At 52.4% G+C, this 22,900-nt stretch overlaps 1 protein-coding gene across 2 annotated transcripts; it reads left to right on the top strand.

Moving 5' to 3' along the window:
- Window positions 1-1,528: 1,528 nt before the first annotated feature.
- LOC121588174 (dynein beta chain, ciliary-like) lies at window positions 1,529-19,846 on the top strand. 2 transcript variants are annotated; one of them, XM_041905848.1, is made up of 15 exons: window positions 1,529-2,135; window positions 3,181-3,351; window positions 3,447-3,535; window positions 3,713-4,049; window positions 4,140-4,405; window positions 4,490-6,477; window positions 6,549-7,807; window positions 7,977-8,006; window positions 8,262-9,644; window positions 9,763-10,029; window positions 10,816-11,148; window positions 11,220-14,057; window positions 14,949-16,345; window positions 16,434-19,385; window positions 19,479-19,846. In XM_041905848.1, the coding sequence occupies exons 1-15, from the start codon at window positions 1,830-1,832 to the stop codon at window positions 19,576-19,578; spliced, it is 13,716 nt and encodes a 4,571-aa protein (XP_041761782.1). In that variant the 5' UTR covers window positions 1,529-1,829; the 3' UTR covers window positions 19,579-19,846. The 2 variants fall into 2 exon arrangements, with proteins under 2 accessions (XP_041761782.1, XP_041761781.1); XM_041905847.1 differs by lacking the exon at window positions 7,977-8,006.
- Window positions 19,847-22,900: the final 3,054 nt, after the last annotated feature.

Below are 22,900 nucleotides of genomic sequence, written 5' to 3'. Positions count from 1 at the left end.
GAAAGGATGTCAAGATTGCGAGCAATAGTAGGTGCCGTTAATGCACCATTCATATGTTTTTAATTGCCTCTAATACGCAACCCGTTAACAGCTTTGGCCTCCATTTTGTCTCACTTACAGCGTTTAGGCAGCGTCGATTCGAATCTCGTCGATTGCTGCCCATAAAACGACACATTTTATCGATACGTACAACCTGTTGAGCAAATTGCCGCGGTTGGTAGCATTGGTTTCAGTTTTCAACCAGCTACCACCGCGTCAATCCACAAAACCCGTGCCCGAAGAGGTTTATGAACTATGCCTTTGTTGTTTTATTCCTCCTCGTCCGGAGACCTCAAAGGACCTCCCGCACTGCCAAAAATGTATCGGCAAAATGAATCGTAAATTTAATCACCACCCTTTTGCCGTGCCAGGCGCGACTCCCGTTGCGTCCGACTGGCAGCATTGTGGTGTGGTTTATGGTGATTTTGTGTTTTTTCGCAATCATTCGCTCATTTTCCGCATAATGTGTGCGGTGAGGGGATTTTATTTCTTTTTTTTTTCGCAAAACAAATGCGTTCAATGCGGCGTTGGGTCTGAATTCCTTTACCTTCACTGGAAAGAAAAGCAAAGCGAGAGCAATAGTTCCAATCGAACGAGGTGTGTTGACTCGTAAATTCGAGTACATTTTATACACAGTTTCAGTTGCAAAGGAAAATGAAAGAAACCTTCCAAAAAAACCAGGCGGCTCCATCATAGGCCGGATGGAGTACAAAAATGGACGCAAAGAATGGTATCTTGCACCAGCTTGGAGAAAAATTGTGTGAGAGAAAAACTATTGATATAATAACACATCAATACGAAACCCACAATGCTGTTGGTAAAACTCAAAGCAAGAATTATGCAAAGATTTAACACAATTTTCCCTCACACGCAAGCACGCATTACAGTTCTTCTACATGCTGTCAATAAGGGGCTCACAGCCAATGACAGCCCTTCTTACCGCGAGGAGAGGCACCACTCTATGTGCCGGCCACCCGAACAAATGATGTACTCGGAAGTAAATTACTTGCCAAGGCGCGAAACGAATCGCTTCAGAAACTCCCAGACTGGCATTATACACGGAACAGAAGTCTGCACAATGGGCTAAGCGTGTTGCAAGAGCCTTCCTTCCTTTCCACTCGCACAGTAATGAGCAAACCTGTCTTTAATGGATCGGATTATTTGTAGGAGAACCGAAAAAAGGCGAAAAAACAGGAAACCCCTTTATTGGAATGCAAAGAAACGTACGGCAGTATCGTACTGCACCAATCGTATTTTCCCGCCATTTGCGTGTTTTTTTTTCGTACCGTGTGTGTGTGTGCCTCTAACATACCTTCAGCAGATTTTTCGCTGATTGAAGTCTTCCTTTTTCCTAAAACCCCGATGGCAGGGAAGTCGTAAGCAGACAAGCGAAACAACACACACACACCCAGCACACACGTACACGGTACAGTTCGGAAACACTTCCTGTGGAAACCAAACAATCAACCAGCAACGCTTCCCCGTATCCAAGGCAGTGCGCGCGTAGTAAGCCTTGGTGTAGTTGTGCTACTCCACTACTGCACGGTGCAAAGCAGCGGGCGTTCGATTTAAACTCGAAATTAATGCTCAATACCGTCCGCCCATTGCACGTTTGCACCTCGCCGGGAGCAGACGCACACGTTCCGGTGCTAAGTGTGTTCTGGTGTTGGATTGTCTCCGAGCGCACCAGTCAGTGTCAGTCCAGTGTCCAGCGTGGAGATCCAGCGTGTCCAGTGTGTGTGTGAGTGTGAGTTTTCTGTGTCCCGCTGACCCTTCCGGCCGGTGCTGCGATGGCGGAGGAGAAGAAGAAAAAGGAAGAGAAAGAGGAAGACCCGTGCTCGGCGTTCGTCGGCCGGTACGTGCTGAAGACGATGCGCCTGAAGGACGAAAAGTGGCAGAAGCTGATCGGCAACGAGGAGCTGCGCACGATCGTGATGGACTGGGTGCTGCAGCCCGCCGTGATGAAGCTGTTCGTAACGCTCAACAATGCTGGGGCGCTCGTACCGAGCTACCATTTCACGTCCACCGCCAAGGGCAAGATATGTTACTTCGTCAAGATCTCGGAGATGGCTGTGGAGATTGGGAAAATTCGTGAGGTAGGTTTGTGGGCTCTTGCTGGGGAGGGGGGGGGGAGGGGGGTTAGAGGTGTGGAAGAGAAAGCGAGGCCTGAAATGGACGGGTTGGTGTTGTTTTTGCATTAATGGCCGTAACGGACCGGGGGTAGGACTATCGCGTCGTCGCCATCGCTCCGTTACCATTGGGAACGACCATGGCTACTGGGCCCTTGGAGTTGTTTATGCGTTTGATTGTGAAACACCCGCACACACACACGCCTACACACACATTCGTATTGATGCGTTAGAAGGTTAGGGAATTGTAGGTGTTTTCTAAAATTGGTACTCTGTACCGCCAAAATCAAGGTTTCGCTAAAGAAAAAGCTCAAGCCACCAACTCCCCTAGCTACCGGCCCCTTGTTCGATGCGTACGCATTACCTGTCTGGCCTTGTCTTTGATTGCAGGTTTAAAAATTACCCAGCCCAATCTGTTTGATATGATAATTCAAAGCACACGTTTTACAAATCTCCCCCTCACAGCATCGTCCACTTGCTGGCAAAAACCGTGCTTTAAATACGTTGCTTGTTTTCCCGCGAGCGACGAGCAGGGTTTTTGCTTGCGTGGCAAATGCCATTTACTTCACACTTTGTCGTGACCACGATTTTAGCTGCGAGCCACGGTAATGGCCCCACAATGGCCCGGAATGGCTCGTCGACTTGCCCGCAGCAGTGAGGTGCAATAAAATTTCTTAATTTAGGAACAATTACGACGTGTGTAATCTTGTGTTGCGATTTCGGTTTGCGGTATATTTCAGCAACGCATGCAACACACGTGTTTTGCTGTTTCGGTAACGGCATGTACAACGGCTTGTTTGAGCAGCTTAACCTTGTTGCGGGACAATAGTGTCGGGCTGCTGACAAGCTGCAGAAATAGTACCAAAAATGGAGTTTTATCCCTCTTTGTTTTGATGCTTTCTGGTCAATTAGTGTCTCCTTCTTGTCCATAAGCTCCATTAGAATATGGTCGCTTCAGGCTGCCTATCGATTGGAATTATCAACTCTCTTTCCTCAACCTCACTCCGCGCAGCAAATCATATACGGCGATCTAACACCGAACCCTATCGACGATCTATCGATTCTGGTGGATGAAATCTTCTACCCCATGATTAACAACCCACAAAACCAGGAAGGATGGCCTACCGCAATCGTCAAGGACATCGATAATCACGTCCAGGAGCTGCGGAATATTATTTCCGAGGTATGTAGGCGGTTGCTCGCCAACGCAAACAGAAAATAGCAACAAACAATTATGACTAACACATACACGTCCCGTTCCCGCTACCCGCAATGAAGGTGAAAGGTAACATCATAAATCAAACGCTTCTGCCGATGCCTATTTCCATCGACAACATTATGCAGGTCGGCGAGGAAGTGCTGCAAGGGTAAGTTACAACCGTCCCAGGCGGCGCAAGCGAAATAAAACTTTTTCCCGCACTTTCCCGACACACGAATCATCATTCACGTACACCATTCGTGTGCTCGCTTTTGTTCGTTCGCCGGTAATTTGCAATGGCTTTCCCGTCCCGTCCGCCCAACACAACACCCGCCACCCGCAACAGCAACATCGATGCATGCAGTCTGAAAATGAAAAACTCCCTCGAGGGCATTATAATTAAGTGGGCCTGCCAGATTAATGACGTACTGAAGGAGGACTCGTCGCAGGCGTTCAAGGACGGGCGGCACCCGACGCCGGTCGAGGAGATCAGCTTCTGGGAATCGCGGCAAAAGAATCTACGCAACATCTACGCCCAGCTAACCGAGCCGAAAGCGCGACAAATTGGCGTTATACTCGAGGGTATCGATTCGGTCTACTCGTCCTCGTTCAAGAAGACGTTCAAGCACGTCGTACAGGCGGTACACGAGGCGGACGACATTTCGCTCTACTTGAAGCCGCTGGTAGGACACACAAATGGGTTTGCTGTGTAATCGCCTTTATTTTATCATTTTGGTCTCTGTCTGCTTGTGTGTGTGTACTCCGTTTTTCAGCGTAAAACATTCGAAACGTTCGAGAGTACCGATTTCACCGATTCAGCGGATATGATTTCCCCGATGCTTCATCTCGTGTGCCTGGTGTGGGCCAACTCGTGCTACTACGGCATCAACTCGCGGTTAGTGATTCTGTTCAAAATGATAAGCAACATGATGATAGCGGAGGCGAGCAAATCCCTCGACCCGGGCTCGCTGTTCCAGGGCGAGGTCGATGAGTCATTGATCAAAATTAGCCAAATCATTGATTCGCTGGAATTTTACAAGTAAGTGCCGGTAGCGGTTTGCGCTTTGCCGTACCGAGGAAACCCATCTATTATTATACTGCGTTCCGTTCGTCCCACACACAGATCCGAGTTTCATGACTTTCGCTCACGGTTGGGCGAGTTCGAAAAACCCAACACCCAACCCATCAACTGGACGTTTCGCGCGCGGGACATCTTCGACCGGCTCGACATCTACATCGTGCGGTTGAACGAAATTAAGGACATTTTCACCACGGCGGCCGAGTTTAAAAAGCTCGAAAAGGTGGAAATCGGTGGGCTGCGGGGTCGAGCGATCAGCCGCAAGATACAGGAGATCTACGACGACTACAACAAGCTTTACCAGCGCTGGGGATCGATCCAGTACGATCCGCTCGATCCCGACCCAAAGTTGCCGGGGTTCGCCAAGGACCGGCAGCGCTACATCGAGAAGGCAAGCGTGCTGGAGCGACGGCTGGCCGCTCAGTTCGTGCTTGCCTTTGAGGAGTGCTTCAACGTGGAGCAGCTGATGAAGCTGGTGCAGGTGCTGGGCAGTCTGCTGAACCGGCCGCTCATACAGCCGGACGTTTCCACCAAGATCGAAAGCATTGTGGCGCTGTTCGATGCCGATCTGAACGCGATGCAGCTCATTTACGAAACCGGCTGCGAGGAGTACCGGCAAAAGGGCTTAAAGGGAATTCCCATCGATGATGGATTCCCGCCCGTCGCTGGTGCAATTGCCTGGGTGCACAAGCTGCAGGATCGCATCAAAAAGCCGCTCACGGAGCTGGCGATGATCGATCTACCAATATTCGGTAACGAACTGGGCCAGCGTGTGCTGCAAAAAGCGGACCGGTTGAAGGAACAGCTGGAGGACTTTGAGCAGCAACTGTTCTCCGCCTGGGTGGCGGATGTCACCAAGCATATCGACAATTTCATGAGCAAACCACTGCTCAGCCGTACCGATCCCCGGCTGCTGGAAATGAACTTCAACCAGGTGCTGCAGACCATCATGGCCGAGGTCCGCTACTTGAGGTGCATGAAAGCGGTCAACATACCAGAGAAGGCCCAGCAGTACTACGCAACGGGGGAAGCGCTCTGGGCGGCCCGCATGAAGCTGTCGCGCATCGTGGAGTGGTACAACGAAATATGCAAAACCTGCGCTCCGTGCGAGTTCGAGCTGATCCAGAAGGAGATCGATGAAATCGATGTGATCCTCGGGGATGCGTGCTCGGGTCGGATCGATTGGAATAACTTCAGCCAAAGCTTCATCGACGGGCTGTACGACAAGCTGTACAACCTGTACTCCCGGGTGCTGAAGGCGAAGGCAAACATCAAGAAGGTACAGAACAGCATCCGCAGCTGGGGCAAGATACCGCTCTACGAACGGTTGAATGGAGATAACGCCTCGCTTATCAACATTGAAAACCGCTCACTGATCGTCCAGCGGCGTCTAGAGGCTTGCCTGGAAACGAAGAAGCTTATCGAGAAGGTGATGGATGAAAACTTCAAGCTGTATTTCGACTATCTTGTCGCTTTGTCGGAAGAGAAGCTATCATCCACCACCAGCGCTACGGGCTCGCAGCGTAGGAGCAGCATGGCGTTGCCGGTAGGTGCTGCTGCGGAGGAACAAGAGGAGCAGCGACCACCTAGTGTAGTTCTCGATGCTCCAGAAGCGGAGGAAGAACCATCGGGAGCTGATACGCTGGACGATGTGCCGTCCCTCGACCAGTCGGAGCTCGGAAAGAACCTCTCCCAGCTGGAGCTGTTCCGTCCGTACGAAGAGTATGTGGATTCAATACTGTCGAAAGAAATTATGGAAGCAGTACACGTGAGCGTGAAGTACATCAAGTTTGAAATGGAAAACCGCCTCGGGCACAACACTCCAATCTTCGAGATCAAGTACGAGCTGCATCCGCCTGATACGCGCTTCTGTCCTTCGCTGGATCCGTACGATCCGGACGGGTTCTTTGCTTTGGTTGAAAGCATGATCACTGACATCTACTGCATGTCGGACATGATACCGAGAGTTGCCCAACCGGCCGAGAGTGAGCGTACCGACGAGGAAGGGAATGTATATCCGGAAACGTATGTGTGTGAGTATTCTGTTTGATCGTGTGTTTGATTCCTTTGACCTCTTCAAGTGTGCTATCCGTTATATTTGCAGCTCACTTAAGCAACAACGACGCAATCGAGCGTATGAAGCACTCGATCATGCTGATGGTGATTCAATCGACCCGCGATGCCGAAAAGTACGTTAAACAGTTCGACAACTACAACTATCTCTGGCTGGACGATAAGCACAGTGTGCTGGCCCAGTTTCTCAAGTACGGACGGCCGCTCACGCAAGACGAGATGGAAATGTTGCTTTCCACGGAAACGCCCCTCAAGGAGGTCGCCCCAACGCTGGAACAGTTTAAGGCCCAGATCGACAGCTACATCGATCTGTTTGACGAGGTGTACCAGACGGAGGTGTCGCACGTGTTCGACACGTGGCTGCTGGTCGACTTTCGGCATTTCAAGCACAAGCTGCTGCACGAAATAGGCAAGTGGTCCAACATCTACAAGCAAACGCTGATCGATCGCGTGGTCATCAGCTTGCAGGAGCTGGAAGAGTTTAGCATCGAGTGCGACGAGGTGCTGGGGCTCGAAGCGGCCGAGGAGGACTTCCCCACGCTGCTCAAGATACTGTCCGTGCTGAACAAAATCAAGGAGCGGGAGACGGCGACGGACAACATGTTCGAGCCGCTGAAGGCGACCGTCGATTTGCTGAAAACCTACAACGTAGAGTTTAACGAGACGGTCTACAAGCAGTTTACCGAGCTGCCCGAGCGTTGGCTGCACATGAAGAAGACGGCCCAGAAGGTGCGGGAAAAGATTGCGCCGGCGCAAGCGTACCAGGTGGATCTCATTCGCAAGCGCATCAGCCTGTTCGACATCCGCATGAAGCTGTATCGGGATGGGTTCAAGAAGCTGCCCTGCTTCAAGGTCCCCTGCAAGAGCGTGTACGACATTTGCGATCAGGTGAACCTGGAGCTGAACATCATGGAGACGCAGTTGAAGAATCTCAGCGACTCGGCGAGCCTGTTCGAGCTTAGCCCGCCGGACGATACGAAGCTGCGGCTGTGCCGGAAGGAGGTGAAAATGTTGAAGCAAATCTGGGACTTTGTCTACACGGTTGAATCGTGCGTGAACGATTGGAAGAAAACATCGTGGAAGAAGATTGACGTCGAGGCGATGGACGTCGAGTGTAAGAACTATGGCAAGCAGATTCGCCAGCTGGACAAGGACATGCGTAACTGGGCACCGTATCTGCATCTGGAGGCGATCCTGAAGAATCTCATGACATCGCTGCGTGCCATTACGGAGTTGCAGAATCCGGCCATCCGCGAGCGCCATTGGTTTGAGCTGATGCAAGCTACCAAGGTATGTAACTGGATACGAGCTTCAGTTGATTGTATCTCCTTTTAGCTTAAGAAGTCGGTAGGTTCATGTTGTTTGTGTCGTTACAAATCTTGACTCTTTTTTTTTTTTATTCAATGCTTCAACCACGCCAACAACATCGACATAAACGACAACGCGGGACACTGTTCAGCTGATACAAACATATGGGAAAGAAATGCTGGTTTGTGATGGTTTTTCATGAGTGTGATAATTGGTCGTGTTTAATCTCTTCAGTTTGTTGCAATCTTTGCGTTCTCTCAAGCGCACTGTAAATCTCTAACCGCACCTATAGCAAAGTGTTGTAAATTATTTGAGGTTACTTTAGTTTTCTTATTTATTTATGACATAATTTCTTTTTCCAAGCATGATGCAAACTCATCGCTTATCGTTGCGAAAAGCGTCCGTTTCTAATCACGATTCCTCTAACACGCCCTAGGTACGCTTCCAAATGGTAGACTCAACCACACTGGCCGACCTGCTCGAGCTGAATCTGCACAACTACGAGGAAGAGGTGAAAGGTATCGTCGACAAATCGGTCAAGGAGATGTCCATGGAGAAAATGCTCAAGGATCTGGAGGTCGCGTGGAAGGACCTGCAGTTCGAGTTCGATCCGCACGAGCGCACCCAACTGAAGCTGTTGAAAATCTCGGAAGAAGTCATGGAGATGCTGGAGGAAAACCAGGTGCAGCTGCAGAACCTGCTGTCCTCCAAGTATGTCGCCTACTTCCTCGAGCAGGTGTCTCGCTGGCAGCTGTCCCTCTCGAATGCCGACTGCGTCATCACGGCCTGGTTCGAGGTGCAGCGCAAGTGGATGTACCTGGAGAGCATCTTCATCGGGTCGGAGGACATCCGCAACCAGCTGCCCGAGGACTCGAAGCGCTTCGACAACATCGACAAGGAGTTCAAGCAGCTGCTGGCCGGCATCGTGGCCAATCCCAACATCGTCAAGGCGACCAATCGGCCCGGGCTGTACGAGAAGCTGGAGAGCCTGCTGGACCAGCTCATACTGTGCGAGAAAGCCCTCAACGACTATCTGGAAACGAAGCGGCTCGCCTATCCACGCTTTTACTTCGTGTCGTCCGCCGATCTGCTCGACATCCTGTCGAACGGCAACCAGCCGGAGCTGGTGGCGAAACATCTGACCAAGCTGTACGATTCCATCGCCAAGCTGCGGTTCGACAAGAGCTCCAACAAAACCGCCATCGGTATGGTGTCGAAGGAGAACGAGGAGTTTGTCCAGTTCAAGGACGAGTGTGACTGCGACGGCAAGGTGGAGATATGGCTGAACCGCATCACCGACTCGATGCGCATCACGCTGCGCGACCTGTTCGAGCGCTCCGTGACCGCGTACGAGGAGAAGCCGCGCGACTCGTGGATTTTCGACTGGCCCGCCCAGCCGGCCCTGTGCGCGACCCAAATCTGGTGGACCACCGAGGTGAACGTGGCGTTCGCAAAGCTCGAGGAGGGCTACGAGAGCGCGCTGAAGGACTACCAGAAGAAGCAGATCCTGCAGCTGAACGCGCTCATCGTGCTGCTCTGCGGCGAGCTTAGCCAGGGCGATCGGCAAAAGATTATGACCATCTGCACGATAGACGTGCATTCGCGCGACGTCGTGGCCAAAATGATACTGCAGAAGGTGGAGACGGGCCAGGCGTTCCAGTGGCAGAGCCAGCTGCGCCACCGGTGGGACGATAAGCTGGGCGACTGCTTCGCAAACATTTGCGATGCCCAGTTCCGGTACGATTACGAGTATCTGGGCAACACGCCCAGGTTGGTAATTACGCCGCTAACGGATCGGTGCTACATCACCCTCACGCAGGTAGGTACCACAAAAAACCACAAAATCAGCGCCTTCATCTCGTGTTTACTACACTTTGGGAACAAACCTTCACCGCCCTCCTCCCTCTGATTGGTATTCTATTTACTGCCCACGCCAGTCGCTGCATTTAATCATGGGCGGTGCACCGGCCGGACCGGCCGGCACGGGCAAAACCGAAACGACCAAGGATCTGGGCCGGGCGCTCGGCATCATGGTGTACGTGTTTAACTGTTCCGAGCAGATGGACTACAAATCGTGCGGCAACATCTACAAGGGCTTATCGCAAACCGGCGCCTGGGGATGCTTCGACGAGTTCAACCGCATCTCCGTCGAGGTGCTGTCCGTCGTGGCGGTGCAGGTCAAATCGATACAGGATGCGATCAAGGTAAGCGACACGACACCCAGCCCGCCGACGGACGCAATCGGTTGTACAAAATCTCTCAGTACCCACACACACACACACACACACACTCAAACAAACACAAACACTTTTGGTACCTTTACTCGCCCTGTAACTGGAAAATCCCTCCGTTTCTTTCTCTACTTGGTGGTTGAATAATGTGTTGTGTGTTTCTCTGCACATGTGTGCGTGTGTATGTATATGTGTGTATCGCGTGGTAATGGTGTGTATAGGGAGGGAAAAAGTATGCAACCCTTAGCGATAGCAAGGTAAATTTGGAAATCGATTCTATCGTTGGATGTTTTACGTTCAAGCAGCACTCTCGTCCCGGCCCTCCCCCGGTCTTTTGCGGGAATTTGGAAATTGTGGCAATGTTTTTTTGTGGTTTTTCGATTTGTGCATGTATACTGCTGGTAGATGTATTGCTTCATCTTGTTTTTCACTACATTTTAACGAAAACGGTAAAGTAGCTGTAGGGTTTGTGTGCACCAATCGAAAGGGTTTTTAATTAATGTTTAATTTCGGCTTGTACTTTGGAGTTTTTTGAAGTAGTTTGAGATCATTTAAACATTTCACTTTAACCATTCTGCTCGTCGCTTGAATCATCGTAATTGAACAGACTGCATATTTGCCTCAAGCACTCAATTTTACTTCTGCATTTTAACATCCTCTTCCCACCACCATTTGCGTCATCTGCCCACCGCGACCCATCATCATCCATCCGTTTTTGTACTGGCAACTGAAATAATTATCCAATTTCCCTACCAATAGGGCAAGAAAAGCATATTTAACTTTATGGGCGAAACCATCTCGCTCATTCCGACGGTGGGAATTTTCATCACCATGAACCCGGGCTACGCCGGGCGTACCGAGCTGCCGGAGAATCTGAAAGCGCTCTTCCGGCCGTGCGCGATGGTCGTGCCGGACTTTGAGCTGATCTGCGAAATCATGCTCGTGGCGGAAGGCTTCCAGGAGGCCCGGCTGCTGGCCCGCAAGTTCATCACGCTCTACACGCTGTGCAAGGAGCTGCTGTCCAAGCAGGACCACTACGATTGGGGACTGCGTGCGATCAAGTCGGTGCTGGTCGTGGCGGGATCGTTGAAGGTAAGTTTGTTGTAGCTCATCATTTGAGTTTCGGCTTAACTCTGACCCGTTTGTGTCCCTTCACACCCTAGCGAAGCGATCGCGAGCGGCCCGAAGATCAGGTGCTGATGCGAGCGCTGCGTGACTTTAACATACCGAAAATCGTCACCGACGATGTGCCCGTGTTTATGGGACTGATAGGCGATCTGTTCCCTGCGCTCGATGTGCCGCGGAAGCGATCGCCCGACTTTGAGAAGCTGATACGCCGCTCGACGCAGGAGATGAAGCTGCAGCCGGAGGACAGCTTCATCCTCAAGGTGGTCCAGCTGGAGGAACTGTTCGCGGTGCGCCACTCGGTGTTTATCGTCGGCAATGCCGGCACGGGCAAGACGCAGGTCTGGAAGGCGCTGTTCAAGACGTACCAAAACCAGAAGCGCAAGCCCCACTTTAACGACCTCAACCCGAAGGCGGTCACGAACGATGAGCTGTTCGGCATCATCAATCCGGCCACGCGCGAGTGGAAGGACGGGCTGTTCTCCGTGATCATGCGCGACCAGGCGAACATGCCCGGCACGGGACCGAAGTGGATCGTGCTGGACGGCGACATCGACCCGATGTGGATCGAAAGCTTGAACACGGTGATGGACGACAACAAGGTGCTGACGCTGGCGAGCAACGAGCGCATTGCGCTGACGAAGGAGATGCGCCTGCTGTTTGAAATCTCCAACCTGCGCACCGCGACCCCGGCGACGGTGTCCCGGGCCGGCATCCTGTACATCAACCCGCAGGATTTGGGCTGGAACCCGTTCGTCGCGTCGTGGATCGATTCGCGCGACACGCAGGCCGAGAAGGGCATCCTGTCGGTGCTGTTCGACAAGTACATTCCGCCGCTGATGGACGCGCACAGGCGGTTCAAAAAGATAACGCCCATCTCGGAGATCGCGATGATACAGATGACGTGCCATCTGCTGGACTGCCTGCTGACGCCGCAGAACCTGCCGCCCGAGTGTCCGAAGGAGTGGTACGAGATATACTACGTGTTTGCGGTGATCTGGGGCTTCGGGTCGTCGCTGTACCAGGACCAGCTGGTCGACTGGCGGACCGAGTTCCACAAGTGGTGGATCAACGAGTTTAAGGCGATCCGCTTCCCGCCCGGTGGCACCATCTTCAGCTACTACATCGATCCGGAAACGAAGAAGTTCAACCCCTGGACCGAGCTGGTACCGTCCTTCGAGCTCGACACGGACATTCCGCTGCAGTCGATGCTGGTGCCGACGACGGAGACGACGCGGCTGCGCTGGTTTATGGACATACTGATCGAGGACAAGCACCCGGTCATGCTGGTCGGTGGGGCGGGCTCGGGCAAGAGTGTCATCGTGGCGGACAAGCTGGGCAGCCTGTCGTACAAGTACGCCGTGACGAACGTGCCGTTCAACTTCTACACCACCTCGGAGATGCTGCAGCGCGTGCTGGAGAAGCCGCTGGAGAAGAAGGCGGGCCGCAACTACGGGCCGCCGGGCAACAAGACGATGGTGTACTTCGTGGACGACATGAACATGCCGGAGGTGGACACGTACGGCACGGTGCAGCCGCACACGCTCATCCGCCAGTTCATGGACTACCGGCACTGGTACGATCGGGCCAAGCTGTCGCTGAAGGACATCCACAACTGCCAGTTTGTGTCGTGCATGAACCCGACGGCCGGCTCGTTCACGATCGACCCGCGGCTGCAGCGCCACTTTTGCGTGTTTGCCGTCAGCTTCCCGAGCGGCGACCCGCTGTACCACATCTACTACTCCGTGCTGTCGCAGCATCTGTCCAACCCGCTGAACAAGTTCAACCTGGCGACGCAGAAAATCTGTGCCGCGCTGGTCACGTGCGCCCTCAACCTGCACACCAAGATGGGGCAGATGTTTCTGCCGACGGCGGTCAAGTTTCACTACGTGTTTAACATGCGCGATCTGGCCAACATCTTCCAGGGCATGCTGTTCGGAAATGGGGAGACGTGCGCCGAGCCGAACCAGCTGATCCGCCTGTGGGCGCACGAGGCGACGCGCGTCTACGGCGACAAGCTGGTGGAGGAGCGGGACATTGACAACTTCAACAAGCTGATCGTGGACGTGGTGAAGAAGTCGTTCGAGGAGATGGACGAGACGAAGGTCTTCTCCAAGCCTATCATCTACTCGCACTTTGCGGAGGGTCTTACCGATCCGAAGTACATGCCGGTGGCGAGCTGGGAGACGCTGAATAAAACGCTCGAGGAGGCCCAGTCCAACTACAACGACATGATCGGGGCGATGAATCTGGTGCTGTTCGAGGACGCGATGAGCCACATCTGCCGGATCAGTCGCATTCTGGAGGGACCGCGCGGGAACGCGCTACTCATCGGCGTCGGTGGCTCTGGCAAGCAGTCGCTGTCGCGGCTGGCCGCCTTCATATCGGGCCTGGAGGTGTTCCAGATCCAGCTGCGCAAGGGCTACAGCATCGCGGACCTGAAGGCGGACCTGGCGGTGCTGTACATGAAGGCGGGCGTGAAAAACGTCCCCTGCATGTTCCTGATGACGGACGCGCAGGTGGCCGAGGAGTCGTTTCTGGTGCTGATCAACGATCTGCTAGCATCGGGCGAGATACCGGAGCTGTTCCCGGAGGACGAGATCGACAACAACATCATCAACGCGCTGCGCAACGAGGTGAAGCAGCTGGGCATGATGGACTCGAAGGAGAACTGTTGGAAGTACTTCATCGAGAAGGTGAGGAAATCGTTGAAGCTGGTGCTGTGCTTCTCGCCGGTCGGCTCTACGCTGCGCGTTCGGGCGCGCAAGTTCCCGGCGATTGTCAACTGTACGGCCATCAATTGGTTCCACGAGTGGCCCAAAAATGCGCTCGAGTCGGTGTCGACGAGGTTCCTGTCGGAAATTGAGGTTTTGCCGGTAAGTGTGCTGAAAATTCATGCTGCATTTGATTAATCAGTCGTAAAGAGTCATTCATATGAGTACTCAATGATGTGTGATTCGAATCTGGAGTCGAATATCTAAAGACTCATGTCATTGGAGACTATTGAATTTTTGAAGATTCGTGAATCTCTGAAGATCAATTCATAAGAAATAATTGAGTTAGTCTTTAAAGAATCATACATCTCTAAGGCTTCATATAAATATTGAAATAATCAAGGATCTTAAGGAATTCAAGAATCTATCAGCGAAAGATTATTTACAGATTCATGAATCTTTGAAGATTAATATGATTATTTACAGATTCATGAACCATTAGAGACTCATTAATGTTTGATTATTACTAAGATTTCTTACTGATTCATGAATCATAACAGATACAAGAATCTAACAAGAAAGAGAGAGATGAATCCTTGAAGATTAATAAGATTTCTTATTGATTCATGAATCATTAGAGATTCATGAATATTTGAATGTAATTATTTACTATTTTTGTTTAAATTTAATGAATTTATGGATAAGAAAGATATATACGAATCTAACGAGAGAGAGAGAGAGAGAGAGAGAGAGAGAGAGAGAGAGAGAGGGAAAGAGAGAGAGAGAGAGAGAGAGAGAGAGAGAAAGAGAGAGAGAGAGATGCATCCTTGAAGATTGATAAGATTGCTTACTGATTCGAGAATCTCTAAAGATTCACAACAAGTTTTGTTGATTCTTGAATCGTTAGAGATAATTGAATCTTTGAAGTATCTTGAATCTCAAAATAAGATTCAAAGTCATTGAATCATTTTGATGAATCACTTGGCAATATCATGTATCTGTATCTCAATGACAATGCAACACTAACACACACGCCTTCCGTTTGTCTTGCAGCCCGAGCTGGTTGAACCGATCGCCGTGTTCATGTCGTACGTGCACGGTACCGTCAACGAAATGTCGCAAACGTACCTGCAGAACGAGCGGCGCTACAACTACACCACACCCAAGTCGTTCCTCGAGCTGATCTCGCTCTACGCCAAGCTGCTGACGGACAAGACGCTCGAGCTGCACGATCGCATCCACCGGCTGGAGAGCGGCATCCTCAAGCTGGCCGAGTGTGCCAAGCAGGTGGACTCGCTGCAGCTCCAGCTGGCCGACCAGGAGATCGTGCTGAAGGTGAAGAACGAGGAGGCGGACAAGCTGATCAAGGTGGTCGGTGCGGAGAACGAGAAGGTGCAGAAGGAGAAGAACATTGCCGCCGAGGAGGAGCTGAAGGTGCGCGTCATCGAGGAGGACGTCGGGGCGAAGGCGCGCGTCTGCGAGGAAGATCTGCGCAAGGCGGAGCCGGCCCTGCTCGCCGCCCAGGCGGCCCTGGACACGCTCGACAAGACGAACCTGACCGAGCTGAAATCGTTCGGCTCGCCGCCGGACGCGGTCGTCAATGTGTGCGCGGCCGTGCTGGTGCTGTTCTCGCCCAAAGGGAAAATCCCGAAGGACCGCAGCTGGAAGTCGTGCAAGATGATCATGAACAAGGTGGACGTGTTCCTGAACGATCTGCTGTACTACGACAAGGAGCACATCCATCCGGACGTGATCAAGGCGCTGCAGCTGTACCTACGCGATCCCGAGTTCGACCCGGACAAGATACGGGCCAAGTCGATCGCGGCGGCCGGGCTGAGCGCCTGGGTGATCAACATACACCGGTTCTACGAGGTGTACCAGGTGGTGGAGCCGAAGCAGCGCGCACTGAACGAGGCGCAGACCGAGCTGAAGGACGCGCAGGACAAGCTGATGGAGCTCGAGTCGAAGATTACCGAGCTGGAGGACAAGCTGGGCGTGATCGAGGCGGCGTTCAACAATGCGCTCGCGGAGAAGCAGAAGTGCCAGGACGAGGCGGACAAGACGGCGTTCACGATCGACCTGGCGCATCGTCTGGTGAACGGGCTGGCATCGGAGAATGTGCGCTGGCGGGAATCGATAGCCATGCTGAAGGGCCAGACGGTGACCCTGCCGGGCGATGTGCTATTGGTTGCCTGCTTTATCAGCTATGTCGGCTGCTTCACCAGACGATACCGCGTCGAGCTGCAGGAGCGGCTGTGGATACCGACGTTCCGCATGTCCCGCCCGATGATACCGTTCACGGAGGGCGTCGATCCGCTCAGCCTGATCTGCGACGACGCGATGATTGCGTCGTGGAACAACGAGGGCCTGCCGTCGGACCGGATGTCGGCGGAGAACGCCACCATACTGACGTACTCGTCCCGCTGGCCGCTCATGATTGATCCGCAGCTGTAAGCTGATTCCCGCGAAGAATTGGGGCAGGAGTGAAGCATTCCTTTTTTCTTACATACGCTTGTTTTCTCTTCCATCTCGCAACAGACAGGGCATCAAATGGATCAAGCAAAAGTATGGCGACGAGCTGACGGTGCTGCGGCTGACCGTGCGCGGCTACCTGGACGTGATTGAGCGGTGCGTGGTGAACGGGAAGATACTGCTGATCGAGAACATCGGCGAAACGGTCGATGCGGTGCTGGATCCGCTGCTCGGCCGCATGCTCGTCAAGAAGGGCCGCTGCCTGCGGATGGGCGAGAAGGAGATCGACTACAATCCCAGCTTCCAGCTCATCCTGCAGACGAAGCTGGCCAACCCGCACTACAAGCCGGAGATGCAGGCGCAGACGACGCTGATCAACTTCACCGTCACGCGCGACGGCCTCGAGGAGCAGCTGCTGGCCGAGGTGGTGAAGGCCGAGCGGCCCGATCTGGAGAAGCAAAAGGCGGACCTGACGACCGAGCAGAACCGGTTCAAGATCACGCTCAAGCTGCTGGAAGACGACCTCCTCAGTCGCCTCTCGTCGGCGGGCGAGAATGTGCTGGAGGACGCCTCGCTCGTGCTGAACCTGGAGAAGACGAAGAAAACGGCGGCCGAGGTCGAGATCAAGGTGCGGGAGAGCCGGAAAACCTCCGAAGCGATCGACGTCGCGTTCGAGAGCTACCGGTCGGCGGCCGAGCGTGCCTCGATACTGTACTTCATCCTGAACGATCTGCACAAGATCAACCCGATCTACCAGTTCTCGCTGAAAGCGTTCACGACCGTGTTCAAGGACGCGATCGCGAAGACGCCGCCCGCCGACAAGCTGAAGGAGCGCGTCGCCAACCTGATCGAGTCGATCACGTTCGCGGTGCACATGTACACGACGCGCGGCCTGTTCGAGAAGGACAAGCTGATCTTCATGGCGCAGATGGCGATCCAGATACTGCTGCACGCGAAGGAGATCGATCCGGGCGAGCTGGACTTCCTGCTGCGCTTCCCGTACACGCCGAACCTGACGTCGCCGTTCGACTTCCTGTCCAACAGTGGGTGGGGCGGCATCAAGGCGCTCGCCAACATGGACGAGTTCCGGGCGCTGGACAAGGACATCGAGGGCTCGGCCAAGCGGTGGCGCAAGCTGACCGAGTCGGAGTGCCCGGAGCGGGAGAAGATGCCGGGCGAGTGGAAGAACAAGAATGCGCTGCAGCGGCTGTGCATCATGCGGTGTCTGCGCCCGGACCGGATGACGTACGCGATCCGGTACTTTGTGGAGGAGAAGCTGGGCGCGCGGTACGTGGAGGCGCGGACGGTTGAGTTTGCCCGCTCGTTTGAGGAGTCGAGCTCGAGCACGCCGGTGTTCTTCATCCTTTCGGCCGGCGTCGACCCACTGAAGGACGTGGAGAAGCTGGGCAAGAAGATGCGGTTCGCGTCGGACTACGGGAACTTCTACAACGTGTCGCTCGGCCAGGGGCAGGAAGTGGTGGCCGAGGCGGCGATGGATGTCGCGTGCAAGGAGGGCCACTGGGTGGTGCTGCAAAACATTCACCTCGTCGCGAAGTGGCTGCCGACGCTGGAGAAGAAGATGGAAGCCACGCAGGAGGGCGCACACGGCAACTACCGGCTGTTCATCAGCGGCGAGCCGGCCCCGTCGGCCGAGTATCACATCATACCGCAGGGCATCCTCGAGTCGGCCATCAAGATCACGAACGAGCCGCCGACGGGGATGCTCGCGAACGTGCACAAAGCGCTGGACAACTTCAACCAGGAGACGCTGGAGATGTGCGGCAAAGAGGCCGAGTTCAAGGCGATTCTGTTCTCTCTGTGCTATTTCCACGCGGTGGTCGCGGAGCGGCGCAAGTTCGGCCCGCAGGGCTGGAACCGCTCGTACCCGTTCAACGTGGGCGACCTGACGATCAGCGTGTACGTGCTGTACAACTACCTGGAGGCGAACAACCGGGTGCCGTGGGAGGACCTGCGCTACCTGTTCGGCGAGATCATGTACGGCGGCCACATCACGGACGACTGGGACCGGCGGCTGTGTCGGACGTACCTGGAGGAGTTCATGCAGCCGGAGCTGGTCGATGGGGATCTGAACTTTGCCACCGGCTTTCCGGCTCCGCCCAACCTCGACTACGCCGGCTACCACAACTACATCGACGACAATCTGCCGTCGGAGTCGCCGCATCTGTACGGGCTGCATCCGAACGCGGAGATCGGCTTCCTCACCACGCTGTCCGAGCAGGCGTTCAAAACCATCTTCGAGCTGCAGCCGCGCGATTCGGGCGCCTCGAGCGGCAGCTCCATCAGCCGGGAGGACGTGGTGAAGAACGTGATTGACGATTTTCTCGACAAGCTGCCGGAGGAGTTCAACATGCTGGAGCTGATGGCGCGCGTCGAGGACCGGACGCCGTTCATCATCGTCGCGTTTCAGGAGTGCGAGCGCATGAACATACTGGTGCGGGAGGTGAAGCGGTCGCTGCGGGAGCTGCTGCTCGGCCTGAAGGGCGAGCTGACCATCACCACCGACATGGAGACGCTCGAGGGGGCGCTGTTCTTCGACCAGGTGCCGGACAACTGGACCAAGCGCGCGTACCCGTCGATGTGCGGGCTGCAGTCGTGGTTCGCCGACCTGCTGATCCGCATCAAGGAGCTGGAGGCGTGGTCGAACGACTTCAACCTGCCGTCCTCGGTGTGGCTGGCCGGGTTCTTCAATCCGCAGAGCTTCCTCACGGCCATCATGCAGCAGACGGCGCGCAAGAACGAGTGGCCGCTGGACAAGATGTGCCTGAGCTGCGACGTGACGAAGAAGTGGAAGGAGGACTTTAGTGCGCCGCCGCGCGAGGGCGCCTACGTGAACGGGCTGTTCATGGAGGGCGCTCGGTGGGACGTGAGCGTCGGCTCGATCGCGAACTCGCTGATGAAGGAGCTGTTCCCCCAGATGCCGGTCATCTACATCAAAGCCATCACGCAGGACAAGCAGGAGACGAAAAACATTTACGAGTGCCCGGTCTACAAAACGCGGTAAGTGAGGGTGCCGGTGGAGGTGGGAAGCGAAAGCGGTGAACCGCTTCAATAGCGACGATGGCGACGTGTGTGCTTTTTTTTTATTTGCAGAGCCCGGGGCCCAACGTTTGTGTGGACGTTCAACTTGAAAACGAAGGAAAAGTCCGCCAAATGGACACTCGGTGGTGTTTGTCTGCTGCTGCAGGTTTAAGCAAACATCCCGGGCCCAGCACCCGGAACAAATTGTGCAGTGCAAAATGGAGCGTATCGCATGTGTGTGTGGTGGAAAAGTAAAGTAATTGAAATGGATTTTTGAGAATTGATGCTACGGGGCACGCTATGCTTCAACGTTGGGTTGAAATAAAATGAAAATTTGGCACAGTTGTTAAGATGATTGAATTGTAATCACTACATTTACTTTAAACATTATTGGAAATAATAATTGTCACTCAAATGAAAAAGAATAAATGCAACGTAAAGCTCGTGCTGGAAAAGCGTCCAATTTAAATCGAAGCGGCAGTTGATGTATTGCAGATTGCATACCAATCGGGTATGAAGTTTTAGAACAGCAAAATAATTCTAATTTTAGAGCGGATTGCATACATATTGAAAGCTTGCACACTCTACAGAAAGGTGTCGCATGCTTAGTTCTCATTTTCATGTACTGATGGCGCTGCTGATTTTGAAGAGGTAATGCGAATCGCATACAACTTGCACAGTGCATGACATACGCATTGCATACTCTGTAGGCGGATAACCATTCTGTATCATTGCATACCTTTTCGAAGTTTTGTTCGCATATTGCATACCGTTTTTAGTACCGAGCAATACTTATCGATTCAGATGTAGATGGCGTTGTGTATATTTTATATGCATATATTTGGGAGTAAAGGTGTGATGCAAAATGCATACCATTTCGAAAACAAACCTTTTTTTTTTCAAAAAAAAAAGATCTACCACGGCTTTAACAGATTTTGCTCGCATTTTACAAGAAAAGCTTAATTTTCTTCCACATTTCAGTTTATTATTGGGCCTGCATTGGGTCAGTCCATTTGAAAATTGTTCGATACACTATTGCTGCTCGAGTTTTTAAACATGAGATCAGGCTTGGAAATCATAGACAATATCAAACTTTTTTATGCAGGTTTTGCTACAATATTGTGTTTTAATTTCTAAGCTATAAAGCTAGAAATATGTATCCAGCCAGCTAGCAGACGATGGGGGCTTTGTTAATACATCTATCATACTCTTCATTTTGAACCAATTCCATCATTTCAGAGCATTTACAGGTAAGTTCATCATTTTTAGAGCATTCTGTTTGATCCAAAGCTTTCCGAAAACAATATTTGTTTGCATGTTGCTCGGCTCTGTCGGATGTATCATATTTACGTGGTGAAAGTCTCTCTTCCCCTTCCCCTGCACCCAGATTACCCTTCAATCGGTGCTCAATTCCTGATAGTGAACATGCACCACACCCTTCCTTTTCTATGTGTTCGTGCGTGCGTGTGTGTGCTCACATTCTCACACTGTCTACGCGTGTATACGTCGCCGGAATCGGATGTGCAAACAGAGCTCCAAAAATTTAATCAAATAAATGAATATATCCTAGATCCTTTCAAGCTAATGCGCGCCCTCCCGTCCTTTGCCCATGTCGAGCAGTGCGTCTCCTCCTGTTCGTTGATCCTACCTTCTTCGCCCTCCACTGGTCGCTGGACGCTTCTAATAATCTGTCCAACCGTGAACCTTTTAGGCAAAAGTAAAAGTAACCAATCGAAAACAAAAAAAAAAAAGGAAAAGCCAAAAGCGAACACGGGAACGATGCGATGCTTTCGTCCTGCGTAAAACTCTCCCAAACCCAGCCCGGGGAACAGGGGAACCAGTGGCGCTGTGGGAAAGTGAGCACTTTCGCAAATAGAAAGATAAATATGAATGCGATATTCTTATACTGCTGCATCCGGTCAGATCAGACTTCGTCCCAACCATGACCCATTGGTCAGCCTTCATTCCCTGCCTGCTAGTCCGAGCGGAGAGCATTAATTATTGGCCGAAGCAATTCAATTTCGGGCCAGCTCCGAGGCCATCGCAATTATTGGCAGAGTGCGGAGATGCTTTTTGTCCTTCGACAGAGCCTTGTGCTCTCTCCATCCTTTCCTTTCTCCCATCGCTTGCACATCATACATCATCATTCGTCATGACGCCATCGTCATGGTTGTTGGGTAGGGGCTGGCTGGCTGGCTCCAATCGGTCGGGTCCAGTCGCTTCAAAATGTGTTCGCCTACACTGGTCCGCCACCCGCCGTCCTAATCCTTACCCACACACACACACACACCGGACAGGGACACCGGACGAGGCCAGTGACCGGGTGGTGGTGGTGGGTGTCCATTTTAATTTGATATTTTAAAAGCTTCTGACGGCACCGGAGGTGGTCACACCGCGCAAATGGCTGATTGATCCGTGTCACCCACCCATTGGGGAGGGAGGGAAAACGACTTCGCTGCACCCCTTCGGGTGAAGTAATTCGATATTGCTTGCTTGAGCTTGTAACTTAAGGCCTGTGCGTTGCAATTGGCCACACAGCGGTGTGACACAGCAGCAGCCTCGTGGCCATTTAGGTTGAATATCCTTTTCTTCCCCTTGCGAGTGATATTTGGGAGTGTCCGGGCGGTCGAATTTCATGGCAGGGGGTGATCGATTAGCTCGTGCCATTCTGGGGCGGTGTGAGTGTGTTGGAGTGGGTTTTTGCTTAATAGGATTTAGTTGCTCGGTTTGGTCAAAACTGAAGATACTGGATATGATTTAACTTCACACGAGCAGCTAAACTTTTTAGAGTCAATTTTGGTCTCCAAAGGATCTATCAGAAAATGGTTCCAGTGATACATGAGAAAGTTGTAATAACTGCGCCATAATCCTTAACAATTGGAACAGTTTATACGTCGTAGCCATTAGCAGGAATAGTTTATGCATTGTAACCTAAAGCCGGGAACGGGTATGCACATTAAAACCCAAAAACAGGAACATAGAGGCAAGAGCCATCGTTCTTGTCAACAAAAGACAAATGGAATTAACTTGATGAAAACAACACCTTTCAAACACACAATCCCAAGCTAAATGTACGAAACCCATCGATCATGGCAAGTGAGATTCGTTCAGACTGTCAGGATAGGACTATGCCCTAACTAAATCGATCGACTTCTCATTTATAGAGCTTGAATATGTCTCCCTATCCCTAAGGTAAGGCTCTTCTAGACTCCAACTTTTCAGTGAGGGTCACTTCGTAAGAGTTTCTATGATCACCTGGACGATCAAGTGTCAAGTAAAGTCCGCCTCGAAACAGTATCCATCTCAGGGCTGCTTATTTCGGCAATACGATGACTTTCCTTAACGATGTTTGAAGGCCTTCCCTGGCCAGTGCAAGTTAAAAGTTGCTACAAAAGATCATCTGCCTTTATTAGATCGTCTTTAGTCTTTCCAGAAAAAACATACATTGTTGAACTAAATGTAGACTCGTTTCAGTCATTAAGATTGCATGATCA

This window comes from Anopheles merus, chromosome 2R, assembly GCF_017562075.2.
Source record: "Anopheles merus strain MAF chromosome 2R, AmerM5.1, whole genome shotgun sequence".
In the NCBI taxonomy this organism is placed as follows: domain Eukaryota; kingdom Metazoa; phylum Arthropoda; class Insecta; order Diptera; family Culicidae; genus Anopheles; species Anopheles merus.
Note: the sequence above shows the minus strand (reverse complement) of the source record. Positions and strands in the feature narration are given on the sequence as shown.